Source organism: Anomalospiza imberbis, unplaced genomic scaffold, assembly GCF_031753505.1.
Source record: "Anomalospiza imberbis isolate Cuckoo-Finch-1a 21T00152 unplaced genomic scaffold, ASM3175350v1 scaffold_76, whole genome shotgun sequence".
Lineage (NCBI taxonomy): Eukaryota > Metazoa > Chordata > Aves > Passeriformes > Viduidae > Anomalospiza > Anomalospiza imberbis.
The window spans coordinates 273,146-299,658 of NW_027100377.1; the positions used below are offsets into that span (position 1 = coordinate 273,146).

General features: G+C 48.6%; 2 protein-coding genes across 2 annotated transcripts in view; both read left to right on the forward strand.

Moving 5' to 3' along the window:
• The window catches only part of LOC137467702 (uncharacterized), a 271,260-nt gene that overhangs the window by 240,793 nt on the left and 3,954 nt on the right, over positions 1–26,513 (forward strand). Inside the window, exons 8-11 of the mRNA XM_068179139.1 lie at positions 5,673–5,840; positions 6,146–6,314; positions 24,956–25,019; positions 25,726–25,774. Coding sequence (XP_068035240.1) covers positions 5,673–5,840; positions 6,146–6,314; positions 24,956–25,019; positions 25,726–25,774 — 450 coding nt within the window. The remainder of the gene's footprint in view (positions 1–5,672; positions 5,841–6,145; positions 6,315–24,955; positions 25,020–25,725; positions 25,775–26,513) is intronic.
• On the forward strand, positions 21,430–24,672 carry LOC137467696 (golgin subfamily A member 6-like protein 22). The gene is made up of 5 exons (XM_068179132.1): positions 21,430–21,594; positions 22,819–22,953; positions 23,231–23,566; positions 23,991–24,185; positions 24,481–24,672. The coding sequence occupies exons 1-5, from the start codon at positions 21,463–21,465 to the stop codon at positions 24,670–24,672; spliced, it is 990 nt and encodes a 329-aa protein (XP_068035233.1). The 5' UTR covers positions 21,430–21,462.

Below are 26,513 nucleotides of genomic sequence, written 5' to 3' on the forward strand. Positions count from 1 at the left end.
TTTTTTCCTTTCTTTCTGGTAGAAATCATTAACATTTTGTAATAGCCTTTCCTTTCAACCATAACTATTTCCATTCTATGCACTTCGTGGTTTTGAAAACTTACTTTTACTCAACAGATATTTTTCAGCCTTACATTTCACCGCAAGCACCTGGGAGACCTCCAGCTCCTCTTCGTGCCCCCGATGGTAAGTCTGTTTTGCAAGCAATTATAGTCCTTTGGATGTGGGTTCCTAGGCAGCATCTCCCTTCTTGCTGCACAGCTTCTGTAGGCAAATAAAACAGCACTTAATTTTAGACATATGGGGTCATTAAAACTAGTGAAAACAGAAATGTTTTGAAACATTTTCCAGAAGAAAAAGGGGTGGGGTATCTAACAGAGGCATTAAAATTATTGTCAGCGAGACTGCAGAATAAGTTTGTTTCCTTCATTAAAAACCACAGCTTTGGAATCAATATGATGAGAGGTAAAAGATGTCTGTAATTAAGGACTTTTAGCACTTCAAATAAAGTGCTATTCCAACACTTCCTAGGGAAATATACTTGTACTAATGTCCTTTGTCTCTTAAAGATTTATGTATAATTATCAGGTGCTGTGTGTTTCAAATAAGCACTTAAGGAGCAAACATTTAGAAGTACTTCACACACACACCCTTGTTAGAGGTATGTCATGGTTTGACACTGGCGCGATGCCAGCGCCCCCATGAAAATATACTTTTCTAAATAATTGTTGTGAGATGTGATCAGGAACAGAGCAGAGCAGGCCCATCTTAGTAACAAAGGAAAGAACTTTATTAAACTACTACTACTAGAAAAACTACAAACACTAAATCCTGGATGAAGACTTTCTAAAACACCCCTCCTCCTCCCACCTAATTTCGAAACAAACTTAACAGTGAGACACCACCCAGGATCCTGATCAAGTTGCTACTCTTCAGATATTCAAATACTCAATCTTTCAAGGGAGACAGGAGTCTCTCCTGTGCCACAGACCACCCCCCCCAGGAAACACAATTGCCACCCTTGTGTTTCCATGTCACACATGGCAACCGCCCGGAGAAAATCTGCCAGTGTGACACTCTCCTTTCCATGTCACAGTGCTCTCACCACCGGGCATGGACAGACTGCTCATAGGGCTCCTTTAAGGATGCTTTGCCGTGGACCAAAAGAGACAACAGTTCAGTTTCTCATTTTGGGACTACAGTCCCCCCCATTTTCCCCTGGGGCTGAGGGTCTAAGAACAGAGGTCTTCTTCTCCTCTTCTTCTTCCTTGAAGATAGAGGGCTTCTCCACACCTTCTCTCTACTCCTCTGCTGGTAATCACTGAAACAGGTCTCCTGGCACACCAACGCACCACCCTAATTGCAGCTTCTGTTAGGAGAATTTGGTTCAGTCTATGGCTAACAAGAGAAGTCCAGCCACAAGCCACTCCATCATCTCCTTCCAACTCGAGAATTTCTTCTTCCATCATCTCGGATCCCAGACTGTCTCTCTTCTACTTCAAATCAAGGAGGAGTAATATTTCACAAAGCCTTCATTTCTCAGGAAAGGGTTAAAAGTTCAGACTCCCTGGACGGCTGATATCTCTGCCCAGCAGCCGATTCCCAAGGCCAAGGCTGGGCGCCTTCCCCCCCCCTCCTTCTCCTCCGCGCCGGCAAAGTTACAGGTGCCGTCAGGACTCTCTATCTCTTCCCTCTTGAGGTGGGGAATGACTAAAACATCTCCGCTTCTTTCCACCCTTCCGTCCACAGGAGCTGGCTCGGTTCCAGTCCTTCTACCCCTCGGCTCACCTCGACCAGGCCTCATGGCTACCCCTCCCCCACCCAGCCCCATGGCTGGACAGGGGAGGTCTGCACAGCACCCTGACCGGAACCAAAGAGAGCGAGCTCTTGGGAGTTCTTGCTTTTAACCCCGTGTGTTCTCAGAGGCGTATCCCTATCTTCAGTGGTCACTTCAGGTGCCAATATCCAAACTTGACCACTGATTGGTTTGACCCAACTTCCTGAAATAAAAAAAAAAAAAAAAATCACTTCCATGTCAAACCACGACAAGGTACTTAACAGCAACCGTAGATTCTCTCTTGATTTGTTTATTATTCTTTTGTTTGTTCCAGCACGCTGGAGAGTGCCTAGCCACAGAGCCTCTACTGCATCTGGAACCAACGTACCCTCCCTTGTGGTAGCAGGCAGGACCTACAGTGTCTCTGACAACAGCAAACCCTCCAGTGTGACACCAGGCAGATTCTACAGTGTGTCTGAAACCAACACACCCTCCAGTGTGACACCAGGCAGAACAGGTTGTGGGTCATCAATGGACAGAGTCATCAACCTGATACCAACCAGAACCAATACTGGGTCATCAATGGATGCATCCTCCCGTATGAGACGAAACAGAGCTCTTACCGTGCCTTCAGGCAACATGTCCTCCAGTCTGACAGGGAATAGAGCTGGTACTGGGTCTTCAGTCAACACATCCTTCAGTTTCAGACCCCGCAGAAGCAGTTCTTTGCCTTCAGTCAGACCTTCCAGCTGGGATATCTTAGCCAGCACCAGAAGAAATCAAGAACTTTAATTAGATGCGACAGATTTCTTAATCAAAATACTAGCTTCTCTTCAGAAAAAAATACTTCAGCAATGCAAAAAGATCTAAATAAAGTACAGTCTTACCTACCTTTGTGTTGTAGTTCAGTGTATATATTGTTTGTAAGTTCATATTTTTATGAAAATGTGCATTCATATCTTCACATTTCTGTGTTTCTAATTATTCTTCTTATACCAAAGCATTTATTTAACTCTTTTTTATTGCAGTTTTAAATTTTTATGTAGTATATTTTAAAATGTTATAAAACAACACCTTTTGGGTAGTTTTCCCCATTCTTTAAAAAAAAATCCACAAGCCATTTTAGTCTCTGTCTCTCCAAGTTGTTTCACACCTTTCTATTTTAAACCAGGACTACAATACGTTAATAGGATTGAGAGTGGTCCATGAAATGCACACCAGTGATTCCTGTTGTGGAATGTCATGGCCCTGTGTTTTGGTTTGAAAAGACAGGTGTCTGCTAAGGAAGGCAGGAGCCTCCCTTGTAATGGAAAATGCAAACTCCCTCTCTCTGAATTACTATAATTTTGAAATTCAGGGGCTCTCAGGCAAAGATATGGGAGTAGGAATAGTAGTTCTTTATTAGGAAAATTAAAATACAAATTCAGTAGTACACAAAAATCTATTGACAGAGTCAGAACATGACCTGACACTCTGTTGGTCGGGGAGTTGGTAGCAGTCCGATTACACGGTGGCGGCAGTCTTCTTGGTGTGACAGCTGTGGTTCTGTTGAAGCAGTGATCCTGGAGAAGGGTGTATTCTTCCTCTGAAGGTCTAGTGGTGGTGCAGATGGGCTTGGTCTTCTTCTGGCAATCCAATGGAAAAGAAAGCTGCTCTTCTGGGAATCTAGTTGGAAAAGGCTGCTGTGGTGCTCCAAATGTCAGATTATATCAAGGTAGGAATGTTTGGCTCTTCCCCCTGGGTAGAGCATCTCACAATGGGATGATGTAATTTTATCAGTCATGCAGTGAGATTCAATGGCCCACAAAGAGAGGATTTTTTTTCTGGAGAGAGGATTGGTTGGGGAAGAGATAAAGAAACTGCCCCACCTGGTTTTAACAGGTGGCCCAGAAGATAATTGCCCTACCTCTAGCAGATACTCCCAGACACATTTTTCAGCCTAAGGCATTTTCCACCCCTTATTCTCTTAGTATTTGCATTATGCTCAAATCAATGAACTGACACCATGAAAGCTTACACACAGCTCTTACTGAAGACTAGATTTCCCTGTGGTACACTGTCACCGTTGAGTTAGGAACGGCTGAAGAAAGGTGACATTGACTCCTATGATCAGAAAGCATAAAGGGAGATTCATTAGGAACGTCATGCATTTAGAGGCAGGATAGTTCACCCAGAACCTGATTGGTTCTTTATCGCGGCCTGGAGCCCTGGGGGTCGGTCTGACCCCCTGGGCAGCTGCCGCCGTAGGTGCCCCGGATAGCGCTGTGCTGATGAGGCACAACCTCTCTGGGTCCCTTGGGCTAGCTCCCAGCCGCAAGCAACCTAAGCGAGCACTACTGAGTGATTTCAGCTCTGCGAGTTCAGCTCTTAGTGATTTCAGCTCTGAGCTTGCAAAGGTGCCTCGGCAGACGCAGGGATTGAGAGAGAAAAAGCCTGTGTAGAGTTTCACAGCGGTGTCTTTATTATCAGGGTCCTGTGAAGTGTTCCAGTGACAGCTCTTCTGCCGAACTGGGCAGAGATGGGGATTTAAGTAGGCTACTGGGGTGCTGGAAATTGTCCAACGGCCAGGCTTGAGGAGAATACGACCTATAGCCTTACGGAGAGATAACAAGGGTCCGAGGGCGGAAGAGGGGCTGCTTTGGTCCACTCTCCATGACTCTGCATTTCTTGTCTGAGGCGGGTATCCGCCAGGGAGGCCTTGCAGGGCCTCTGACTGCTACAGCAGTTTGCGTTATCAGAGATGCCATGCCAGACTCAGGGAGAGCCGTTCCCAGCCCGAGAGCAGGAAGAGCAGCTCAGGCAGCAGGTGGAAGAGCCACAGGAGAATGGCCAGGTAAGCCTGACTCGCCAGGTGTCAGAGAGAAGGGCAGGAAGAGGGGCATGAAACAGAGCTCTTGGGACTGAGGAGGCCAGGAGTCCCAGAGGCACTGAAAGCACAGAGCCTTGGAATCTGCAGAGATCAGCACGGGGACAGGAGGGTTTCATTGGAAGCAGATGTGGGTAGGGAAGCAGAAAGAAGTGGCTGAATAAATGTGATTTGGAGGCTGCAAGAGGAAAAAGCTGAGCCTGATGGCAGCTCCCAGTCACTTGCTCTGCATCTGTGTGTACAGAAGCTCAAGGCAGAGCCACAAGCAGAGCTGCCCGAAGCTCAGAGGGCCATCATGGAAGTGAAGAAGAGGAACCAGGATGACATGAGAAGAATCCAAGAGGAGATGAATCTCCACCAGCAGAGGGGCGATCAACAAAACCAGGTGAGTGAAAGAGTGGCAGCCACTCCATGCTTGAAAGATCCTCTCTCTTGTTCTTTCCAGAACACTGTTGAAGAGCTGTGGGCAGAGCTCCAGGAAACTGAGGCTATGATCAAGGCAAGGCAGAAGAGCACAGATGAAAAAATGAAAATCATCAGAGAGAAAATTAATCTCCTCCTTCAGGAGCAAAAGGCTCTTGAAAAGCAAGTGAGTGAAATAGCAATAGCCACTGCAGTCACCAGACTGGTGGTTTCTGCCCTCCTTGCCTTTTCTCTACAGAGCAGCAGGTGGGTGGAGTGATGCCTCTGAGCACCATCCCACTGAGGCCTCTATCACAGCTGCTCTGAAGGACACTTCCTGGCCTGCTGAATCTCAACTGATGCTCTGGAGAGTGGGATTACTCCTTTGGCTACGTGGCCAGCAGTTACCTGAATAAACTGCTGGCTTCTTCCAGCTCTCCTTGTTTCTTGCGGTGTTTTTGCAGGTGAACATGGTCACTCAGATAGATTTGGAAGACAAGCTACAGGCTGTCTGTATCCCTTGTGAATCTGCTTCTGTCCTGTTCCTTCCCTTTCCTCACCGTCGATGACTTCTGGCTGAAGGGGACAAGCTGTAGTCTCTAACTGCTTTGTTCTCTTTGACTCGAGGTGGAAGTGTCACCATCCTACCGGGCAGCCTGCGAAGACTTCCAGGAAATGACGGGCGACCAAGAGCCCCGAGGCTGGCGTGAGGCACAGGAACCGTACCAACCAGAGATGCTGCAGAATAAGCACATCCTGAGGATGGTGCAGGAAAAGAGAATTCCACGGAAGGAGGTAGAATTAGAATGAGGAGCTGCAACGTGTCTGCAGGCCTAGAAGGGGGGAAGGAGTCCTTGGGAGGAAGTGGAGCAGTCATTGCTGCAGTCATCCTTCAGAGCATGAAACTGGCTATGAACTTGAGTAAAACAACCAGCCTTTGGTTTTGACCATGTGGTTTCACAAGTGGACATCCAAACCAGTCCAGTTGAAGAGCTCTGCGTGTGGCTGACAGCAGCTTCCTAAGGGCTTGCATTTGAAATGGGATCTCGGGGCAATCTCTGCCAGCCACCTTCCTGACACAAACTCACTTCCTGTCTCAGATCTACACAGGCTCTGTCACTGAACCTGCTGCAGCAGCAGCAGCGCCGTCCCAAGGAGCCTTTGCTCCCCAGCCAGAGAAGTGGAGCCGGGGCACTTGGTTCACCTCCCGCGCTGACCCAGCTGCTGCTCAGCACCAGGAGATCAACAATGCCTCCCTGGAGCTACTGAGTACGTCTGGTGTCTTTCTTACCTGAGCGACAGTGTAATGTGTGCACGTGTCCTCCTCAGTTTGGTGTCACAGGGACATTAGAACTCCCCACAGGAAGTGCTGGCAGTGCTCTGAGGCAGCGAGAGAGTGCTCTGGGTGTTCCTGCTGCCTCTGAGGGCAGCTTGGACTGGCTGGAGTTTGCCTGGGCTTCCCTCTGTGCCGAAGACAGAAGCAGGGATTGCTCCTGGATCAGCAGAAGGCTGTGACTGCTTGAGTCCTAGCCATTGGCACAACCCCTGCCCAGATCAGTGTCTAGGAGAACACATCAAGCCCTTTGTGATTCTGCAGCACAAGGCATTTATTCTGCTTCTTGCCCGTAACAGCTGCCAGTGCTGTGCTCTCAGATAAGCCCTGTTCGGGTTGAGAACAGAGCCTAGTTGATGCTGTGTCTGCCATCACCTGTTGGGACAAAAAGGCTCGCTCTGGCTTCTTCCCGTCAGTGCCTGTCAGTGCTCATGCTTGGGCTTTGCCAGCCTTGTTGTGGTAGCTGCCCTGGCCCTGAGGGCTGGTGGGACTGCAGAAGCTGGAGCTTTCCTTATCCAGGAGAGTCCCGATGCTGCCCAGCCGCTGCAGCGCAGAGCTGCCTGAGCCAGCAGCCCCTTGTCTGGGCCGGCTTCTGCGTCGCATGGCCTGGACTCACAAGAGGGTCAGCATCTCCTCTGGGCAGCTGTGTGTGTCACGCTGACACCTGAGGAGCACTGCTGTCCTCTCTGCCCTTGCTTGCCATGCCGAGTTGGGAAGATGGGGACGTGTGTGGTGCCAAGAGGGCAAGTCCAATGGGAGTGACTGATCCACGCTGTCAGGGTGAAGAGAAGCAGTGTGGTTCTCCATGAGGGGCACAGGCAAGGGCATCTTTGAACTCACCCTGCTCATAAAGAGTGAGGGTACTGGTCCTGAAAGCCCCATTGGGATTAGTTATAGCATGAGCTGCTCTGGTTTACAAACACAGAGGCATTCTTCTGGCAACCTGCTGCAAGGTGGAGAAGATGGGAACACTTGGCAATATTCCTCCTGTTCTGAACTTTTGGCATCTGTTCAGAGGAATTGATTCTAGATATCAAGGTGCATTTAATCTTAGCGAGTAGGAAACCTTTTGTTGAATCTCACAGTGTTTATTCCCAAGAAAACAAATGCTCTCTTATTTCCAGCTCTCCTTAATGTTTTTAGATGACAAACTTACTTGCCTTGGTAGCTGTTCTCTTCCGGTCTCTGTCTTCTCTGAATATATCTCCCTGTACTTCCCTGTGTATCTGCTGTCAAGATCTCTCTTCAAAGGACTCTGGAAAATCAATCTCTCTGCCAGCCACTTGCGCTGCAGAGCTGCCTGTCTTCTTGTCGTTGTTCCTGCTCCTGTTGTTGTTGTTGTTGTTGTTGTTGTTGTTGTTGTCGTCACCCAGCTGACCACAAAGGGCTCAGAGCTCCAGACAGGGGGGCTGCCTTTTGTATCTCCTGGAAACTGGGATCTCTGCATTAAAGTGAGCGTCTTGCATTTTGTTTCCCTCAGGGAGAATGGTGGAGATGGAAAATCCCATTATAAAATACACTGAACTGGAAAATATTGGCAGTGGGTGAGTCCAACCAGTGTTAATTTTACAAAACTAGGCGCCAGCTGTTTTGCTGGTGGAATATCCATCAAGTGTGAAGTCAGACAAGCTGCAAACATATTCAGATGCTGGGGTTAGATTGTCAGTGCTGATCAGAATTTTTAAATGTGGTCAGAAGGAATTGCCAAAGACATGTCCATGCTTCCAGTGTCCTGCAGGTCTTAGGCATTTACAGCAGAGATCTCTGTGGGCTGGCTTTCACTGCAAGATCTAAATGGCTTCTCCTTTCTTTGCTACTATTTTGTTCCTAGGACTTTTGGAGATGTGTGTAGAGCACTCGACACTGCCACAGGAGGAGAGGTAAATGTCAACAGCTGCCACAAACTCTGCTGCACGCGAGGGCTTTCCCCTGTGTTTTGATAAGCTGGGGCTGGAGCTTTGCGTAGAGCTGTGCAGCAAAGGCACAAGAAACACAGACTGGTGCCAGTGTGCAAATTGCAGCTGGGACAGTCTTTGTCCTTCTCAGCTGCCAGAAAGAAGGTACAGAGGGCAGCAGTTCCTTTCAGAGCAGGATGTGCTCATTCGCTCTCCATTGCTAAAACAAAGGTGGTGCCTTTGAGCATCTCACTGCTCTTTGGGGCTACAGCTTCAGAATTCTCATTTCTGGTTGCCAGCAAATGCATCTGAAAGTCTGCCCATAGCCCAAGATGCATCCACAGAGTATTAAGGCATGGATTACTTCTTGTGAATCCCATACAAAAAAAAGCAGAGAGTATGGTTAGAGTTTTGTGGGTAGTAGCTGAGACACCACTGTTACCAAGTGGACAAGGCAAAACCTCAGTGGCCACGTGTCCTGTAACTGGCCTCCAAGGAAGCAGAGAAATGGGCTGTTGCAATGTCACTTCCTAATTACTGCAATGCCTAATCACAAGGCAGTTGGGCCCAGTTTGGCTGTGTCATTCCAAAATCACTCACTCCATGGGAGAAGTTGTTTTCATGCCACCAGCTTTTAATGTTACTGATTTTCAACATCATTTTAGGTGGCCATAAAGAAAATGAATCTTCAAGGACTGATCAGGAAGGAAGGAACTTTTAATGAACTCATGGTCATGAAAATGAATAAGCACCCAAGCATTGTGAATTATTTAAAGAGGTGAGTGGTTGTTGTTTTATCCCAGCGATGTTTGTTTACGTACTGCAAGCATGCAAAGTTAAAAACCCACTTTGGTCACTTTTAGAAAATAGAGCTGGTAATTACTGGTTAATTATTATTTCGCTACTTATCTCCAGTGGATGGGAAGAGAGTGCATTTGGTCTGCCTTAAACTACCCTGGCAAATGCCGTTTGAAAATTTTTCAAAAACTTGGATCAGCCCTATCTTACTTATTAATTCAATACCCTGTAAGTTCACTACCTCCACATTGTTTTGAGGCTTGGTTTTTTCAAATTTTTCTCAGCACCTTTTAAGTTCTGATAAACCATCCTAGAGAGGATTTCCCTTGGATTGCTGTCCCTTTTCCATTGCTGGGCATGCCAGGAAGATGAGGTGTTTATTTCCAGAAATAGCATGTGGGACAGGTTTTTTATCTGGGCTGTTACTAAACCGCACTTTTCGCTTGCTGGCCATCTGAGAGGTCTCCTTTTTCACAGCTATAGCTTTCTCCTTGAGACCGCACAGATTGCAAACAATGCACAGCTGAGAGGGAATGTCTATTCTTTTATTCTGTCCTTGTCACAAAGGGACTCGGAAATAACCCTTTTGTTTTCCAACAGCAACGTTGTTGTTTTCAAACATGCATGTTCATCTCCACCCCTTGGTGCCTTCTTTCAGCTACCTTGTGGGTGAGCAGCTCTGGCTGGTCATGGAGTACATGGACGGAGGCACTCTGAGCGACGTCATCAGCAAGACTCACATGTTTGAGAGAGAGATGGCAGCCATCAGTCGGGAGGTCAGCAATCCCACCTGTGCTGCCGAGGGCTTGGGCAGGATTGTCTGGGAAACAGGGCTCAGAACAGGAGTGATTTTGTGTTCCAAGCTTTGTTGCCGTGTTGCTGGTATGCTAGGGACAAGCAAAAGCATCTCAAGGGCACTGCCTGCCAGTGCCCCTGCACTCACTGTACTCTGCTCCTGGACTCTTACCTTCTGCTGTTGTATTCTCACTCTCTCTTGTGTATTTGTATTTGCTGCTCTCCACCTTGCCGCTCTAAACCTTTGCCTGGAGCCTGTCTGCGCTGCATTCCTTGCCTGTAAAAGCAAAGGTGCTGCTGGCAGGATTTGAAACTAATGGCAAAGCAAAAGAGACTCATCTCAAACAGTCCTTAGCTGAAAAGGACAGTAGTGCAGCCAAGATGCTCTTTGCTACAGGAAGGTAACTGATGTGATACTTCCAAGCCTGTGCTGAGGCCAGCAGCAAAACCGTTGTCATGCAGCCTCCCACCCCAAAGCGATCCACTTCACACCAAAGGGAGGGACTTTTTCTTTCTTGGCAAAACCCTCCTTTGTCCTCGGCATGCAGAAAGCACATCCACTGCAGCAGCAGTCATCCTGGCTGGTTTGCAGGGGGCAGTCTACAACAGCAGGTGCTGTTGCTCTTTCCAAAGCTGACATGCCTTTCCTTAGAAAGGTCCCGCTCTGCAAGTGTTGCAGCAGCAAGCTCTTCCTCTCAATGGCACTGTGTTCTGCCATTACTCGCCATTCCCCTGCAGAGGGAATCTTTAGAGCTGTTTCCTTACTTGCGTGTTGAAATCACATCACTAATTTTTCCCTCCTGTTTCTCTTTTCTCTCTCAGTGCCTGCAGGGACTGGATTTTCTTCACTCAAACCACGTGATCCACCGAGACGTGAGGAGCAGCAACATCCTTCTCAGAACCGACGGCTCTGTCAAGCTGGGTCAGTATCTTCTTGGTCAGGTGCAGCATTCCAGGGATGTGGGGTGTGGGGCTGCTTTGAGCGACTGCCAGCTCCCCAGAAATGGTGCTGGTGGCAGTGCAGGGCCCCCCGCCGTGAGCTGATGACACAGTTGCAACGTGCACAGAGGTATAAATAAGGGACCAGGAGAAGTCAAGAGTGGCGTTGCTCAGTGTGTGTCCCTTCCAGAGGGAGGGAGCTACAATGTAAAGCTTCAGGGGAATAAAGGCCACTGCTGTGAGCAGCGCTAAAAAACCCGGGATATTTTGGAAGTGGCCAATTTCATACTTCCTTGGCTAAAGCCCCAAGGAAACTGAGCATGGACAGTTCTCCAGGAGATTCAACAGCACATTCTTAGACTGAGAGTGGGGAACTCTTTTGCTTGATTTCCTAACTTGAGCTGGCTTTCATGGTATGTTTTTTTCTCCACAGCTGACTTTGGCCTCTTTGCTCAGCACACCCCTGAGCAGAGTAGATGGAGCTCAGTGGCCGGCACTTCTGGGTGGATGGCGCCTGAAGTGGTGACAGGTCAAGCATATGGCCCCAAGGTGGACATATGGTCTTTTGGAATCGTGGGCATCGAAATGGTGGAACAAGAAGTTCCTTACTGGAGTGAAACTCCTGTTTTGGTAAGGTGCAAATACTCACTGATCCCGCTGTCTTTCTCACCTGTCCCATGTTCTGTGTGCCACTGGACAAAATCCCATTGCCATCTGCTGGCACCACTTCCACCAAGGTCCCCTTCTAAAAATGTCCCTGTAGCACATCAGCATCTGCTGTTGATTTGGTTGCATCAGAAGGGAAGGGGCAGTTCACAAACCTAACCAGTTCAGAAACCTGCCATTTTGGCCTCCAGTCGTGCCTGGCATTTCTCATTTGCTTTTTGAACCCTGCTGGAGCTCTGTCTCTGAAGGACAAGAATTTTTCAGTGGAGAGGTTAGACATTTGATAAATAGCCTGAGAAATGGAGGTTAGACCTTCCCATTTTCAATTTTATAGAAAAAGGAAAAGGAAAAGCAAAAGGAAAAGAGAACAACCACCAAAGCAACGCCCAAGTAGTTTTGTGTAGGAGCGACGGTGGGTAGGATGGTCAGGGTGGATGGAGACGAGAGATCTTTGAAGCCAGGTCTTGGAACTTTTGGTTTACTGCAAAGGGCGTGGGTGCAGGGGCCCTGTTTGGAGCTGCCAGCCTCAGCTCGGAGCAGGCCCGAATAGGGAGTCTGAAAGAGAGACCCGAAAAAGCGAGGAAGTCCCCCTTACAATACAATAAATCTTCTTCTGTGCTGAATGTTCTAATTTTCACTAACCAATCTAGTACAAGATACAAATCCTATAGCATTCACCTACCGCCTATAAGAATCACTACATTACCATACTGTGTTACATTTTAAACCCTAAAAACTACTCTTTGGACCCCTTCTGCCAAGCTAGTAGGGTCTGCTCTGACCCTTGGACCTGTCTGCAAGCAGAGGGTATTGTTTAATCAAAACCTTCAGCCAGCCATACCATTGTTTTCCAGTTGTTCAGTAACTAAGGCTAGTAACTATCTCAAAGCTTGCTTTCATGTCAATCTCGCTTATAGTTTCCATATTCTAAAAATCTTTTGCCAGGCAATCATATTTAGAAGGTTTTCCTGTTTCATCTTCCCCAACAGTTTTGCTTTCTTTTTCTTTTATTAACCACAGCACATCAATTGTCCTCCATACTCTAGCATCTTTTCCAAATCCTGTGGGTCTTCAAAACTTTCAGGCTTTCAAATCATCTGTACACTGCTCAGTCACGCGTGTGGGTGGCCTGGGTAAGTTTAGGATGTGTTTTTCTCCGACTGCAGGAAAGAAAGCTGACATCATTATTTATACTCAAAGGGAGTGTGTTTGCTGTTTTAGGCTTGGAAATTTTCCTCTGGGTTGAAGAGGATAATAACAAAGTCTTTGCGGTCACCATCTATTTCAGTGCCACCAGCACAGAGCTGTTAGTATTGTGATGGGCATTTTTATGGAGACCAGGCTGCAGCCTGGTGTCTTGGAGAGCCTGCCAAAACCTCCCATTGCTTACCCGACACTTTTTGCGATGGGGACACCATTAATGCATTGACTTGAGTATCCAAATGAGCAGAGGGTGACCATAGGGATGGCACTTCTTCTGATTTGACCTTGAAAAGATTTCCTTTTGCCCCATAAAGAAGCTGAAACTTGCTGCTGAGAGACAGAGCTGCGGGTGGCTCCTGTGTGCCCAAGCAGGCATTTTCATCCCAATACATTTGTGCAGGCATCTTCAAGTGTCTGTGTTGAATAAGAGATTCCAAATGTTTGTTTCTTTACCTGAGGAATACCTGGCGGATTTCCTTTCTTGCCTTCCACGTACCACTGCTTTCTAGAAGAGGACAAAAGAAGCTCAATGCGTTTTGGTTTATGACCACTGTGCTTAAGGGACCAACAAGCACTGCAGAGATGCCTTTCATGTACTAATCCTTGGAAATAGTAGAGTTAGTTAGTGTAGCAGAGTCTCTCTTCTGAAAAACCTGTCAAGCTGGTGCAAATCCTCAGAGAAGGAAACATGCTTTGCTGATGTAGCTCCCACCAACTGGGTCAGTCAATGAAATCAGCTGCCAAGGCAAGATCTGAATGCTGAAGGCTGGAAAAGCTGTGGCTGCATCGGGGTTTGGGATTTTGGTTGGTAAAGGAAAGTCATCTCTGGGTCTCTGCCAGGGCAGAAACTGCCCTGCAGAGTGGAGCTTAAACAACGGGATCTGGGAGAGCAGTTACAGATGGGAAAGAAGCAACTGGAGCCTCGTGTTTCCTTTTCCCCAGCCTCAACTCCTGATAGCCACAAGAGGGACACCAAAGCTGCTGCAGCAGCCCAACCTATTTTCACCTTGCCTGCGCGACTTCCTGAGCTGCTGCCTGCAGACAGACCAGGCACGGCGCTGGTCTGCCAAGGAGCTCCTGCAGGTAAAATGTAAAGGGGCTGCAGGTGAAACAGTGTCCGAGGGATGGACTCCTCCTCCAATGAGGTCCGAGGCATCAGATGAGCCCCCGTTCCTCCTCACCTCCACTCTTGGTGCTGTTCAAATGAAAACGGTGAAGAATCCTAGTCTGGGCTGGGCTTGCAGGGCCCTGTGAAGGTCATCTGGTCCAAGTGTCCTGCAATGAGCAGGGACATCTTTAAAGAGATCAGGTTGCTCAGAGCCCTTTCCCACCTGACCTGGAATACCTGCAGGGATGGGGCACCTACAAGCTCTTGGGACAAGCTGTGCCAGGGTTGCACCATGCTGCGAGTAACCAAGTTCTTCCTCAGACCTAGTCTGACTTGATCCCCATTTTGTTTAAAAATATTTGCCCATATTCTATTGTAACTGGCCCTAAAAAAAAAAAGAGGTCCTCCACTTTCTTCAAAGCCACTCTGAAGTCTCAGAAAGTGGCAATAAAGTCTCCCTGGGGCCTATTCTTCACAAAGCTGAGTAACTCCACCTCTCTCCGCATTTCTCCGCATTTCTCTAGAGGACAGGTGTTCTGTATTCTGGCTTTTTCTGTCGCCCTGTTCGTAATTTGGTGGGGTGTTCTGTTTTATCTAATGGCAAAAGAATTGAAGTAGAGCAATTAATTAAGAGTAGTAGCTCTTTCTGCATCTCTCTAGGAGCCAGAGGAATCCTGTGAAATACTGAGCTTGGAAACTCATGGTTCATTGGTTTTTGTTGATTTTTTTTTTTTTTCCTTTGGGCAGCATCCATTTGTAACATTTGCTGAGCCTGCGTCCAGCCTGGTGCCACTGATTGTTTCAGTGAAGAAGAGGAAGGAGAAGGAAGGAGAAGGAAGAGAAGGAAGAATGTGATAATCACATCAGGACCATTACCATTTACTTCGACTAGGATTGTAGATCGGGGTTAGGGTTAGTGTTAGGGTAGGATTGTCTAATAGGACAGGGAACAGTAGCATTGGAAATGAATAAAGTTTCTGAAACCACAACTCACCTTGAAGATTCCCTTCTTTCTCACTCCGTGAATAACCTCAAGGTTTCCTTCTGAATTGCCTGTTGTTTCTTAAAGGTGGAAAGGGACACTTAGGGAGTCTTTGGCACGGTGTGAAAGTGGGGAAGGCTCTCCTTCATTCATCCTCTTCAGACCACGCTGCCTTTGGAATACGGCCCACTGGTCTGTTTTTGCCCTGCTGTGGTACTTCTGTTTGAGGCAGAAAGGGCAATGGCATTTGCAGGAAAAACCAAAGGGGGAGTGGGGCAGTCCAAACACCCTGTGCTGATGCAGGCCTTCAGCTGTGACCCGAGAGCATTTGGGCGCCTGCCACTTGGACTTGTGTCCCTAAGTGCAATGTCTTTGGCTGGAGGAGAGCCCTGCTCAGCTGAGAAAGCAGAAAGATCAGAGAGGGTGCTCTGAAAGGTCTCCTCCGGTGCAGAGCTGTCAGCGACTGTGAGGTGAGAGCGGGCCCGGCCTTGCCCGGGCTGGAGCCGCAGCAGAGCCCCGGCAGAGCCCGGAGCAGCCTGAGCCTCGGCACAGGCAGGCTGCCAGGGGACCCTTGTAGCTGCAGGAGGCGGCAGCCCGGCCCTGCAGGCCTCTTCCTGGCACCGGGCACATCCTCCGCTCTCAGAGCCCAAGCGGCAGCTGGCTGCTCCCGAGGGGAAGCGGAGCCCTGCTGGGCACAGCCCGGACCGGAGGCATTGGCCGTCTGGAGTCTGCCGCGGGGCAGAGAAAGGCGAGGGGCAGCCGAGGGCCGGTGGCCTGGCTGAGCTTTCCTACTCTTCTGCCGGCTGCCCTGTGGCTCCTGGGAAAGGAAAGGTTACCAGTGTGTGCAGCACTCTGGGCACCGGGGGAGGGAGCCGGGCTGCTGGGCAGGCTGGAGCACAGGGCAGCGTCCTTCAGGCACGGCAGCTCTGCCAGGGGACCCGCGGCCAGCGGGAGGCAGTGACAGCTTGTCAGGTCCCGTCTGCAGGAGCCAGCGCCTCACACAGCTCTGGGAGGAAGCGCCTGCGCTCCTGCAGTTCTGCACTGAGCCAGAGCAAAGGTGTGCAATGCAGAGCGTTTGGCAGAAATATTCAGGGCCAGCAGGCCAGCCGGCTTTGTGCTCTCTGGCGCACAGCAAGCGCTGTGCAACGCAGCTCTGAGCTGCTGGGAGAGAGGGAATCGGGGACGTGCCTGAGGGTTTTGCTTGAGTAGCAAACTGATTTAGAAGTGAGCAGAACAATTGCAGTAGGCAATCTGTATTTTCTTCAATAATTTTCTGAAAGAAAGTCACAATGTGTTGCAGACAGGTAGGGGCATTGTGAAAGAAAGGCCTTATAAAATCAGGCCTTGCTCTGCTAAAAATGACCAGCTGGCCTGTTATGTCTTCTACGTGCAGCTAGCTAACTTCCCATGTGAAAAATCATAAGAATGACTGCAGTTATTACAGTTTGCTTCTGGAATAAACAAGAAATCTGTCCGATGAGAGTCCACAAAGGAAAAATGTAAACACATGAGTAGAAGAGGGAGTCTTAGCACGTCCACACAAAACCACCTTCTAAGCAATGAATTGTTTGGCAAGAAAATGACCAGGCAATTGGAGTTGAACACGAGGCCTGTGAAAACGGTATAAAAAGGAGTTATGTGAATAAAGAGTTGGCTTTCCCTGCACGAAGAAACCTAGTCCTGGCTGCTTTATTGACACAGCAATGTGGCTTCCCTCAGCAAGAACACTCGCAGGGTGTATTGATGAAATGCTTGTGTTTGATTTCTAAAATAGGAAGGAGAGGCGTTAAGTGTAACAAATAGGGCTTAGTCTGGAGAATTCCTTTAGCTTTAACAGGTGTGGCTGAACCCTGTATTGCCCCATTGCAGTGCCTAATGGGTGCGAGTGGCTATTTTAGCCTTGAAAATAAAGAGAGTGGTCCTGCTAAGAAGGTATCTGGAATGCATTCAAAGGGAAGAAAGTGTTTTTAGGAGGCTCTTGACCAGCAAAGGAGAATTTGAGGAATGGAATATTTCCCAAGCGCCTGTGTCAGGAACCTGAGTCGTGTCCGAGGCCCTGCCATATTTGAGCCATGGTTGAGCAGGTTGACAAGACAATGAAGAAAAGTGTATTGTTTAATGGGTGGGAACATGACCCTTGAAAGAGAAACAAGGCATTGGTCAATCGGTGGGCAGTTAAGGTTTGAAAGGGGAACAATGCATAATGGAGCTGTTGTTGGCATGGAGTCGGTATGGTGAGCCATCGTGGCCTCATCTGACGTGCCGGCCATGTGTGAGCTGATGCTGTGACTGGGAAAATTCTGCTCCTGTGCAGGAGATATAAGGCCTGGTTCTGGGCTGGAGGGGTGAGAAGGACGAGATGCACACCGTTTTGATCCAGGGGATGTCCTGGAAGTGCACTGCCTACCTTCCCCTGCCACCAAGCACCACGCTCCATCTCCCTCTCCTGCTCAGTGGGTTTTTAGGAATCCAGGGCTTGGTATGTATTATTTGCTACTGGAACTAATGGAATAAATTTGCTTTGCAAGCCCAGTTGTGTCTTAGATTATTTTGTGCATGGGTCTCCTCCTGAACCTGTGGCACTGACCACCGGGGACCTACAGGATACTCCTACTCTGATGTCAGTAAATTCTGAGAAATGATTTAAATATGTCAAATAATTTGGAGTAATGTTTAGCCTGTAAGTTTCAGCTAAGTATTGAATATGTCCTAGTTCCATGGATACAAACTAGTAAGTGGGATTGCTGGGTGTGCAAGTGTTAGGGAAGTGATTCCCTATGCACCGAGTACTGAAATAAACGAGTGCCTCCTTTCTAACCCTGAGCTGGCAGCAGGGATCAGGCCCTGCTTGGTAACTTTCATTTTGGCAACTTCTGTGAACAGGTAAGAAAGGTCAAAATGAAACCTTTTCCAGCTATTTCCATCTGCTTTATCTTTTTAGGCTCCAGAACTCTGTGGCACAGGTGGCCTGGGTGTGTGCAGAGCAATGCAGCCCCCACACACCCTCTGGTTTCCCCACAAGTTGCCATGCCTTGTTCCCAGGTGTGCCCTGCTCTGGCAGGAGAAAGAGCCCGCAGCACCGTGGGCACCGTGCCCTGCCCAGCCGGGGCTCTCTGGCACAGAGCAGCAGCAGCAGCACCAACACCTTTCAACCCGCTCCTGCCTTGGCTTCTCCTGGGACACAGAAGCCTCTGGAAATCCGCACCGCCAGTCGCATTCCCAGCTTGGAGCAGCTCCTGCGGGCAGGCAGATGCTGCCAGTTTGACTGTTCCCAAAGGGGAATAAAGGCAGAGATGTACGTACTCAGGAGCCCTGGGCATATCCAATAAACGTGCAAATATGTGGGAGATTTGTTTGGAATTATTTCAGCTGTTATGCCAACAGTGCGTTCTCTCCTGGTTCTGTGTGTTATAGATGATTAATGTAATAGTTGGCTCTCACAATTGAGAGATAGATATTATGTGGATGTTAAAATGTATAGTGATGTTATTGTAATATATCCTGCCATAGTTCTATTTCCCCTCCCCCTTGTAATAGCCTTGGTAGTCAGGGCTTTTGGGGCGGGCCGGCTTGTGACCAGCAGGCGCGGTGTAACAACACCTGACCTCCAGTCAAGATGTAAGAAAGGAATCTCCACCAGTGGACGGCAGAGAAAGGGTTGACTGACAAAACTCTGGAGGGGCTAAAGGGTATACAAGGCAGAGATCCGTTTTGTAGATGAGCTGCTCGTAATGGTCATAGAGACTCCCAGTGCTGCAATTTTTCCTTGTTCAGTGCTTTGTTAAGGTTTAATAAACCTTTGACGTTTTAAAAGTGAGGGTCATTTCTCAGATGTGCAGTGCTTTGGGCTATTTTCTTGGTCTGGCTCCCTTTGCTTGGGTCCCAGCTGAGTGCTCAGTTGGGGTACAGGCTGTAGGTGCTTGGTGCGCTCTTGGAGTTACTCTTGGATCCCTTGAACAACAGGGTTTGGCCCACGAGTGGAATTTGTGCTGCTTTGTGACAGAGGAGAACTTCGCAGGCTATTGGGCGTTTGCTGTGCGAAGGTTGGTTATTGCTTTGCATAAATTCACAGGCCAATATCGAGTGTTTGCGTTGTGATGTCAGGGCATGGTTGCCATGTGGTCATGGTGACATCAGAAGGTTGACTTGGTGCACGGAAGGCCTCAGTGTCCTCAGAGCAGTCCTAGGGCTTGCTCAGTGCAGGAGCATCCTCCTGGTTGAGGCGTTTGTCTGTGGGCAGCTGCACACTGACAAGAGCCTTGTTTTTTCTAGTGTTGGAGCAAATCTGCACAGCAGTGCTACAATGATTGAGGAACTTGCTGCTGCTTTTTTCACTGTTTACGGCATTTCCTATTCCAGCTATTACCTGACTAACCTGGCACGTAAGTAGAGGTTTTCCCTGGGTGTAACAGAACCTGGCTTTTGTATGTCTTTCTGCTCTTTCTTAGTGACTGAGTTATTTTGAAACAGAAAGAGCATTAGGGTGCCGCTGGTTTGGTAAAGCTCCTGTCAAGACGTTCAGCTAACAAGGGGGTGTCTGTAGCCACAGGGGAAGCATTTGCAAAGGAACCCGCAGGGGTTCTGTTCTCTCCATGGGAGAGTCCGAGGCAGCAGAGTCTGTCATTTCCTCAGTTTGCTGGGACAAGCAAGACAGCTTTGAAAATGTAAACTGGAGAACCTTCTTGGAAGGCGTCCTAAAAACTCTGCAGGTGTTCCCATAATTCACGGAAAGCTTCTTTCATTCTAAATTTTGTCATGGAAGGATTTGACTGTCTAATTGGACCCTTGACTGAGTGCTAAAATAGTGATTCCCTTTGCCATGGAATGCAAACTCCAAAGCAGTGAGTGTCTGCTCCTGAGCCCTGGAGCTGCTGCTGTGCTGTGTCACAATAGAGCTGCCACAGCTCAGTGGAATTTTGGGGAAGCTTTTCTGGGCAAATGTGTCCAGCAAGATAATGAGCATTAGTGCATACAACTGATTAAAAAAAAAAAAACAAACAAAAAAAGGTGCTGGAAGGAGAGGATTTTAAAAAGATGTGTTATGTGTTTGGTAGAACAGGAGCATTGGGTGTTAAAGAACAATTTGCATTTTCTTGACCATGTTTGTATTCATTTACTGGCTAAACAGGCCAAAGTGTAGGCACAACCAAGAATACTGTCCTGATCTCTTGCTGGTTGTGTGAATGAAATGTGTCTCCTGGAGGGATGTTGTGAAACGGAAAATACTCTCTGTTTGCGTTGCTTGTTCTGTGGGATTCACCAGCCCAGGCAATTTTCTCACAGCATCTGGTTCATTTTCCCTTGCCCACTACAGGTCACCTGAAGCATGTCTTCAGCAGTGCTGATCCTAAGGTGAGTGAGAAAGGAACATTTCATGTTCTTGGTGTTGAAGTATTGTAGAGTAAGCTGTGAGCTTAGCCAGAACAAGTAGACTGTACAGGGCCAGCCATGCAGGCCGACAGAAAATCCATTTTCATGCCTTCAGCAACAAACACAAAGGCATATCTGGATATTTTCTAATTTCCATTGCAGAGCTTGAATACCAACAAACACAGTTTGCAGAGACAACATTGCTTACTGACACCAGACAGGGATGAATACTTTAAATGAGGAATTTCCTGTAGAGTTGAATTAGCCCATTTTAATCAAGTCACAGTGACCTAGATTTTTATTCCTATCAAACTTCATGCTACTACCTGACAAGATGTGGTTGTAGAACTAGAAGGACAATGTAAATTTGTGGATGCTGTATTTGAAGTCAAACGGGCAACTCTGTGGTGAGGGAGCCCAGTGGGCCAAAAGGACCCAGGGGTGCCGGTCAAGAGCAGCTGAAGGTGGGCCAGCGCGTGGCCAGGTAGCCAAGAAGGCCAAGGGCATCCTGGCCTGTGCCAGCAACAGTGGGGCAGCAGGAGCAGGGCAGTGACCGTCCCCCTGGGCTGGGCAGCGCTGCGGGCACAGCTGGGAGTGCTGTGTCCAGTTGTGGGGCCCTGTGAAGCAGAAAGGCCTTGAGGGGCTGGAGCGCGTGCACAGGAGGACACGGGAGCTGGGGAAGGGTGTGGAGCACAAGGCCAATGAGGAGGTGCTGAGGGAGCTTTAGCCTGGACAACGGGAGGCTCGTGAGGGACCTTCAGGACCACTTCTACAGATCCATACAGGACAGTGCTCACCACAAGGGCTGTTTCTCTTCCAAACATCCCCTCTCTGCATCCAAGTGATTCAGCCGCCTGAGGAGGTGACAATTGCTACTTGTGGTTTGATGGTTTGCTAGGAGGAGAAGCCCTGCTCATTTTCTCTCTTTCCAGCAAGCAAGGACAGTCCTGCACAACCTTTCCTGCCCTTTTTGTGCGCTGGGGGGGATTCTGATCCACTTTAATTTTCCATGTCTGCCGCAGCAATTGCAAAGGCCTTGCTGGCTATTTCCTACTTTTCCATTTCAGAGCTTTCAAGAGCTAAAAGCTCCGTTGTGCAGAGGCGCTGTTGCTTGTGGATAGCAGCCAGGGAGGACTATCAAATTCGTAGAGTTCATCCAATAGTGTTCTGTTGAATGAGCCTATTTTCATCGGGTCGGAGTGACTCAGAATCCCATTGCTAACAAAGTTGATGATTTCTCCTTAGAAGAGGTGGTTGTAGATCCGAGGAGAAAGGAGGTTATAAACGATAGGTAACGGCCTGTCCTTCATGCTTCTCTCTTGCCGCAGATGACAGAAGCAACAGCGGTCTCTGCCCCGGCTCCCTCTGCTCCTGGAGAAGAAGCCAAAGAGGAGCAAAACGAGCAAGACAACCAGAAGCCTGCAGCTGTGGTCACAGCAGAGCCCGATGGCTCCAAGGGAGTAAGTGGCAGGGGTGGGTGGTGCTGTCTTTAGGCAGATTTCCATAAATCCCTACAAGATAATGCTCACTACAAATGCTAGTTCTTCGACAGATATCCCGTCACTGCATCCAAGTGCTTTTGACGCTGGATTTGGTGACTCTTTCATCTTGTGATTTCTTCCTTTGTTATCAGGAGCAGTCCTGTTCAGTTTCTCCTTTTTCAGCCATGCAAGGCGATTTTCCTCCATCTTTTCTGCCCTTTTCCAGCGCTTGTTGAGATTCTGCTAGCATTTTCTTTTGCAAGGTGGCATTTCTGGTGGATGCAGTATTTTTACATGAGAACACATTGTTTGGGGCAGCGGCCTTGGTGCCGAAGGAGCTGTTCTGGTGCCAGACCAGTCAATGGGGCCTTGCACTTTGCGTTCATATTGACAGTACCTGTGCCTTTTTGCAGCCAGGCAATCAGTAAGCATGGTGTTTGGGAATTGAGCAGGAAATTAATGCTCTTGCATTCCAGCTGGTCCTCAGAGATCAGAGGAGCTTGGAGGGTCTGGGCTTCATTTCTAATTACAGCCCCTTTGGCACAGTCAGTGTTGTCGAGTCCAAGAGAAGCACTTGGCCGAGCACAGATGCTGCAAGAGTGCCGTTCCCAGTGCAAATGCTCTGGATCTGATTGCATTCCATAAGGACCTAAATGCTCCAGATTCCCCAGGAGTGTGGTTTATTGAAGCAACAGGAGAGCAATGTCAGGATTGCTGCTGATCAGGGCAATGGCTACCAAGGGTTGATGTGTGTAGCAACAGAAACGAGAGTAAAGAGAGATTATAAGAGTGAGATCTGTCTTTCTCTCCATCTATCTATCTATCTGTCTGTCTGTCTGTCTATCTCACAAAGGAAGCCACCTGCAGAGCTAGGATGGAGCTGTGGGACTGGGCTGGGTGTCAGGAAATACTGAAAGACAAACAGGGCATGGCAGAAGCAGAAGGAGGCCCTCACCAGACCCTTAAGAAATGCCACACCTTCCCTGTCAGCTGCCTGAGAGGCTGTTGGAGCTTCAGCCCCCAAAGGCCCCTGATTGTAGTGCCAGGGTCACTTTGGAATCTGTGCCTCCTCACGGGCAGAGAATGACCCAGGAGAGCAGCAGCACAGTGCTTTGGGAACGTGTGAGCCCATCAGACTTTGAATCTTGGCCCACAAATGTCGTACGGAAAGTTGAAACCCATCTTCTCTTGCTTTCTGTGCAGGTCCTTCCAGAGAAAGAGCAGGAGCAGATTGCTTTATCAGAGATGCCATGCCAGACTCAGGGAGAGCTGTTCCCAGCCCGAGAGCAGGAAGAGCAGCTCAGGCAGCAGGTGGAAGAGCCACAGGAGAATGGCCAGGTAAGCCTGACTCGCCAGGTGTCAGAGAGAAGGGCAGGAAGAGGGGCATGAAACACAGCTCTTGGGGCTGAGGAGGCCAGGAGTCCCAGAGGCACTGAAAGCACAGAGCCTTGGAATCTGCAGAGATCAGCACTGGGACAGGAGGGTTTCATTGGAAGCAGATGTGGGTAGGGAAGCAGAAAGAAGTGGCTGAATAAATGTGATTTGGAGGCTGCAAGAGGAAAAAGCTGAGCCTGATGGCAGCTCCCAGTCACTTGCTCTGCATTTGTGTGTACAGAAGCTCAAGGCAGAGCCACAAGCAGAGCTGCCCGAAGCTCAGAGGGCCATCATGGAAGTGAAGAAGAGGAACCAGGATGACATGAGAAGAATTCAAGAGGAGATGAATCTCCACCAGCAGAGGGGCGATCAACAAAACCAGGTGAGTGAAAGAGTGGCAGCCACTCCACTCATGAAAGATCCTCTCTCTTGTATTTTACGGAACTTGAAGGAACAGCTGGACTCGGAGTTTCAGAAAGCTCAGGCTAAGATCAAGGCAAGGGAGAAGAGGCAGGAGGAAGAAATGAAAATCGTCAGAGAAAAACTTAATCTCCTCTCTCAGGCTCTACAAAAGCAAGTGAGTGAAAGAGGGATAGCCACTGCAGTCACCAAACTGGTGGTTTGTGCCCTTCTTACCTTTGCACTGCAGAGCAGCAGGGAGCGGGGTGATGCCTCTGAGTGCCATCCTGCTGTAGTGTGTATCACAGTCACTCTGAAGGACATTTCCTGGTGTGCTGAATCTCAACTGCTGCCCTGGACAGTGGGACTTGTCCTTTGGCCTTTTGGCCAGCAGTCATCCAAATTGATTCCTCCTGGCCTGTTCCTGCTCTCCTTGTTTCTTGAGGTGTTTTTACAGGGGAATATGGTGACCCAGATGGAGGATTGAAACAAGCTGTCTGTATCCCTTGTAAATCTGTTCTTCCCCTTTCCTCACAGTCAATGACTCTTGACTGACAGGGACAAGCTGTAGTCTCTGACTGCTTTGTTCTGTTTGACTTGAGGTGCAAGTGTTGACATCTCACCAGGCAGTCAGCAAAGACTTCCAGCAAATGAGTGGCAATGAAGAACCCCGAGGCTGGCGTGAGGCACAGGAACTGTCCCCACCAAAGGTGCTACAGGTTGAGCATGACCTGAAGATGGTGCAGGAAAAGAGGACCCAGTGGGAGGAGGCAGAACATTTGAACAAGGAGATGCAAGTATGTCTGAAGCCCTTGGAGGGGGAAAGGAATCCTTGAGAGGAAGTAGAATGGTCATTGTGGCAGTGATCCTTCAGAAAATCCATAACAATGGAACATGAATCTGGCCATGAACTCGAGTAGAACTAGCCTTTGGTTTTGACCCATCCAGTTTGAGAAGTGGACATCAGAAAAAACCCACTTAAGAGCCCTGCATGTGGCTGACAGCACCTTCCTAAGGGCTTGCATTTGAAATGGGATCTCAGGCTAATCTCTGCCAGCCACCTTTCTGACATAAACTCATTTCTTGTCACAGATCTACAAGGGCTTTGTCACCAAACCTGCTGCAGCAGCACCATTGTCTAAAGGAGCCTTTGCTCCCCAGCCTGAGAAGTGGAGCCGGGGCAGTTTGTTCATCTCCGGTGCTCACCCAGCTGCTGCTCAGCAACAGGAGATCAAGGGTGACTCCCTGGAGCTACTGAGTACGTCTGCTGTATTTCTTGTCTGAGGGACAGTGTCTCGTGTGCAGGTGTCAGCATAGCTGTACCAAATGCTTTTCCTGAGTTTGGTGTCCCAGGGACATTTAGAGACATTTCCCCACAGGAAATGCTGTAGAAAATCAGTCTCTGTGCTGGCCACCTGTGCTGCAGAGCTGTCTGCCTGGTTGTTGTGGTTACCCAGGAGCCGACCACAAAGGGTTCAAAGCTCCAGGCTCTGGGTCTGCCTTTTGTATCTCCTGGAAGCTGGGATCTCTGCTTTAAAGTGAGCATCTTGCATTTTGTTTCCCTCAGGGAAAATAGTGAACATGGAAAATCCCATGATGAAATACACTGAACTGGAATATATTGGCAGAGGGTGAGTCCAACCACAGTTACTTCTACACAACCATGGGCCAGATGTTTTTCTGGCGGAATATCTATCCAGTGTGAAGTCAGGCCACCTGCAAACAGACATCTATCCCCATGTTCAGACACTGGGGGTAGATTGTCCCATTTCTCAGTGCTGCTCAGAATTTGTGAGTGTACCCAGAAGGCATTGTCAGAGACACCTCCGTGCTGCCAAGGTCTTGCCTGCAGCAAGGAACAGGACCTGGAAGATCTCCTTGTCTCCCAAGTGTGGGACAGTTCTGTGTTAATTTCCTTAGCATTTTGGTATATCTCCAAATCATACAGCCACACTAATAAAAGGGAAAGAAACTTGCTTGCCTGAAAGAGCAACCTGCTCCCTGATAGCTGTCAGATAACAGTTCTCAGGACAATTCCTTTCCAAAGGATTGCTGACGGAAATACTACATGGTCAGGATAAAAACTGCACAGTTTAGAACTGAAACCCGAGATGAAAGAAGGAGCTCTCTTTAGGAGCTGAGGCAGTAAATGGCAATGCTTCAGGGACAGGCCCAGTGCCCATGCACTTGAGAGGAAGATGCATCATCTGCCTTCTGGCAGAGCTCGCCTGCATCCTGCAGGTTTTAGGCATTTACAGCAGAGATCTCCTCTGTGGGCTGGCTTTCACTGCAAGATCTAAATGGCTTCCTCTTTCTTTGCTGCTTTTTTGTTTCTAGGACTTTTGGAGATGTTTGCAGAGCATTTGACAATGCCACAGTAGGACAGGTAAATGTCAACATCCCCCGCAGACCCTCTGGTGTGAGCAGCTGCAGCTGGAGCTTTGAGTAGAGCTGTGCTGAAAAGGCAAAAGAAGCACAGACTGGTACCAGCCTGCAAAATGCATTTGGGATAGTCTTTGTCCTTCTCAGCGGCCAGAAGGAAGGCAGAGAGGGCAGCAGTTCCTTTCAGAGAAGGATGTGCCCATTTGCTCTCAATTGCTAAAACAAAGGTGGTACCTTTGAGCATCTCACTGTTCTTTGGGGCTACAGCTTCAGAGTCCTGAATTCTCATTTCTGGCTGCCAGCAAATACATCTGATAGTTACTGGTAGTTCCTTAGCCACCTGCAGTGCTGCACTTCAGAACTGCACATAGGGAGAGATCTGCAAGGTGTCCCTAAAAGCCCTAAGCCCTGCCCATAGCCCAAGATGTATCCACAGAGTATTAAGGCATGGATTACTTCTTCTGAATCCCATGCAAAGTGTCAGGGAGTGTGCTCACAAGTTTGTGGGTGATAGTTGAGACACCTCTGTTGCCAAGTGGACAAGGCAAAGCCTCAGTGGCCACGTGTCCTGTAACTGGCCTCCAAGGGAGCAGAGAAACGGGCTGTTGCAATGTCACTTCCTAATTATTGCAATGCCTAATCGCAAGGCAGTTTGGCACAGCTCAGTTGTGTCATTGCAAAATCACTCGCTCCATGTGCCTTGTGGTCTTGTGCCACCAACTTCCAAAGTTACTGATTTTCAG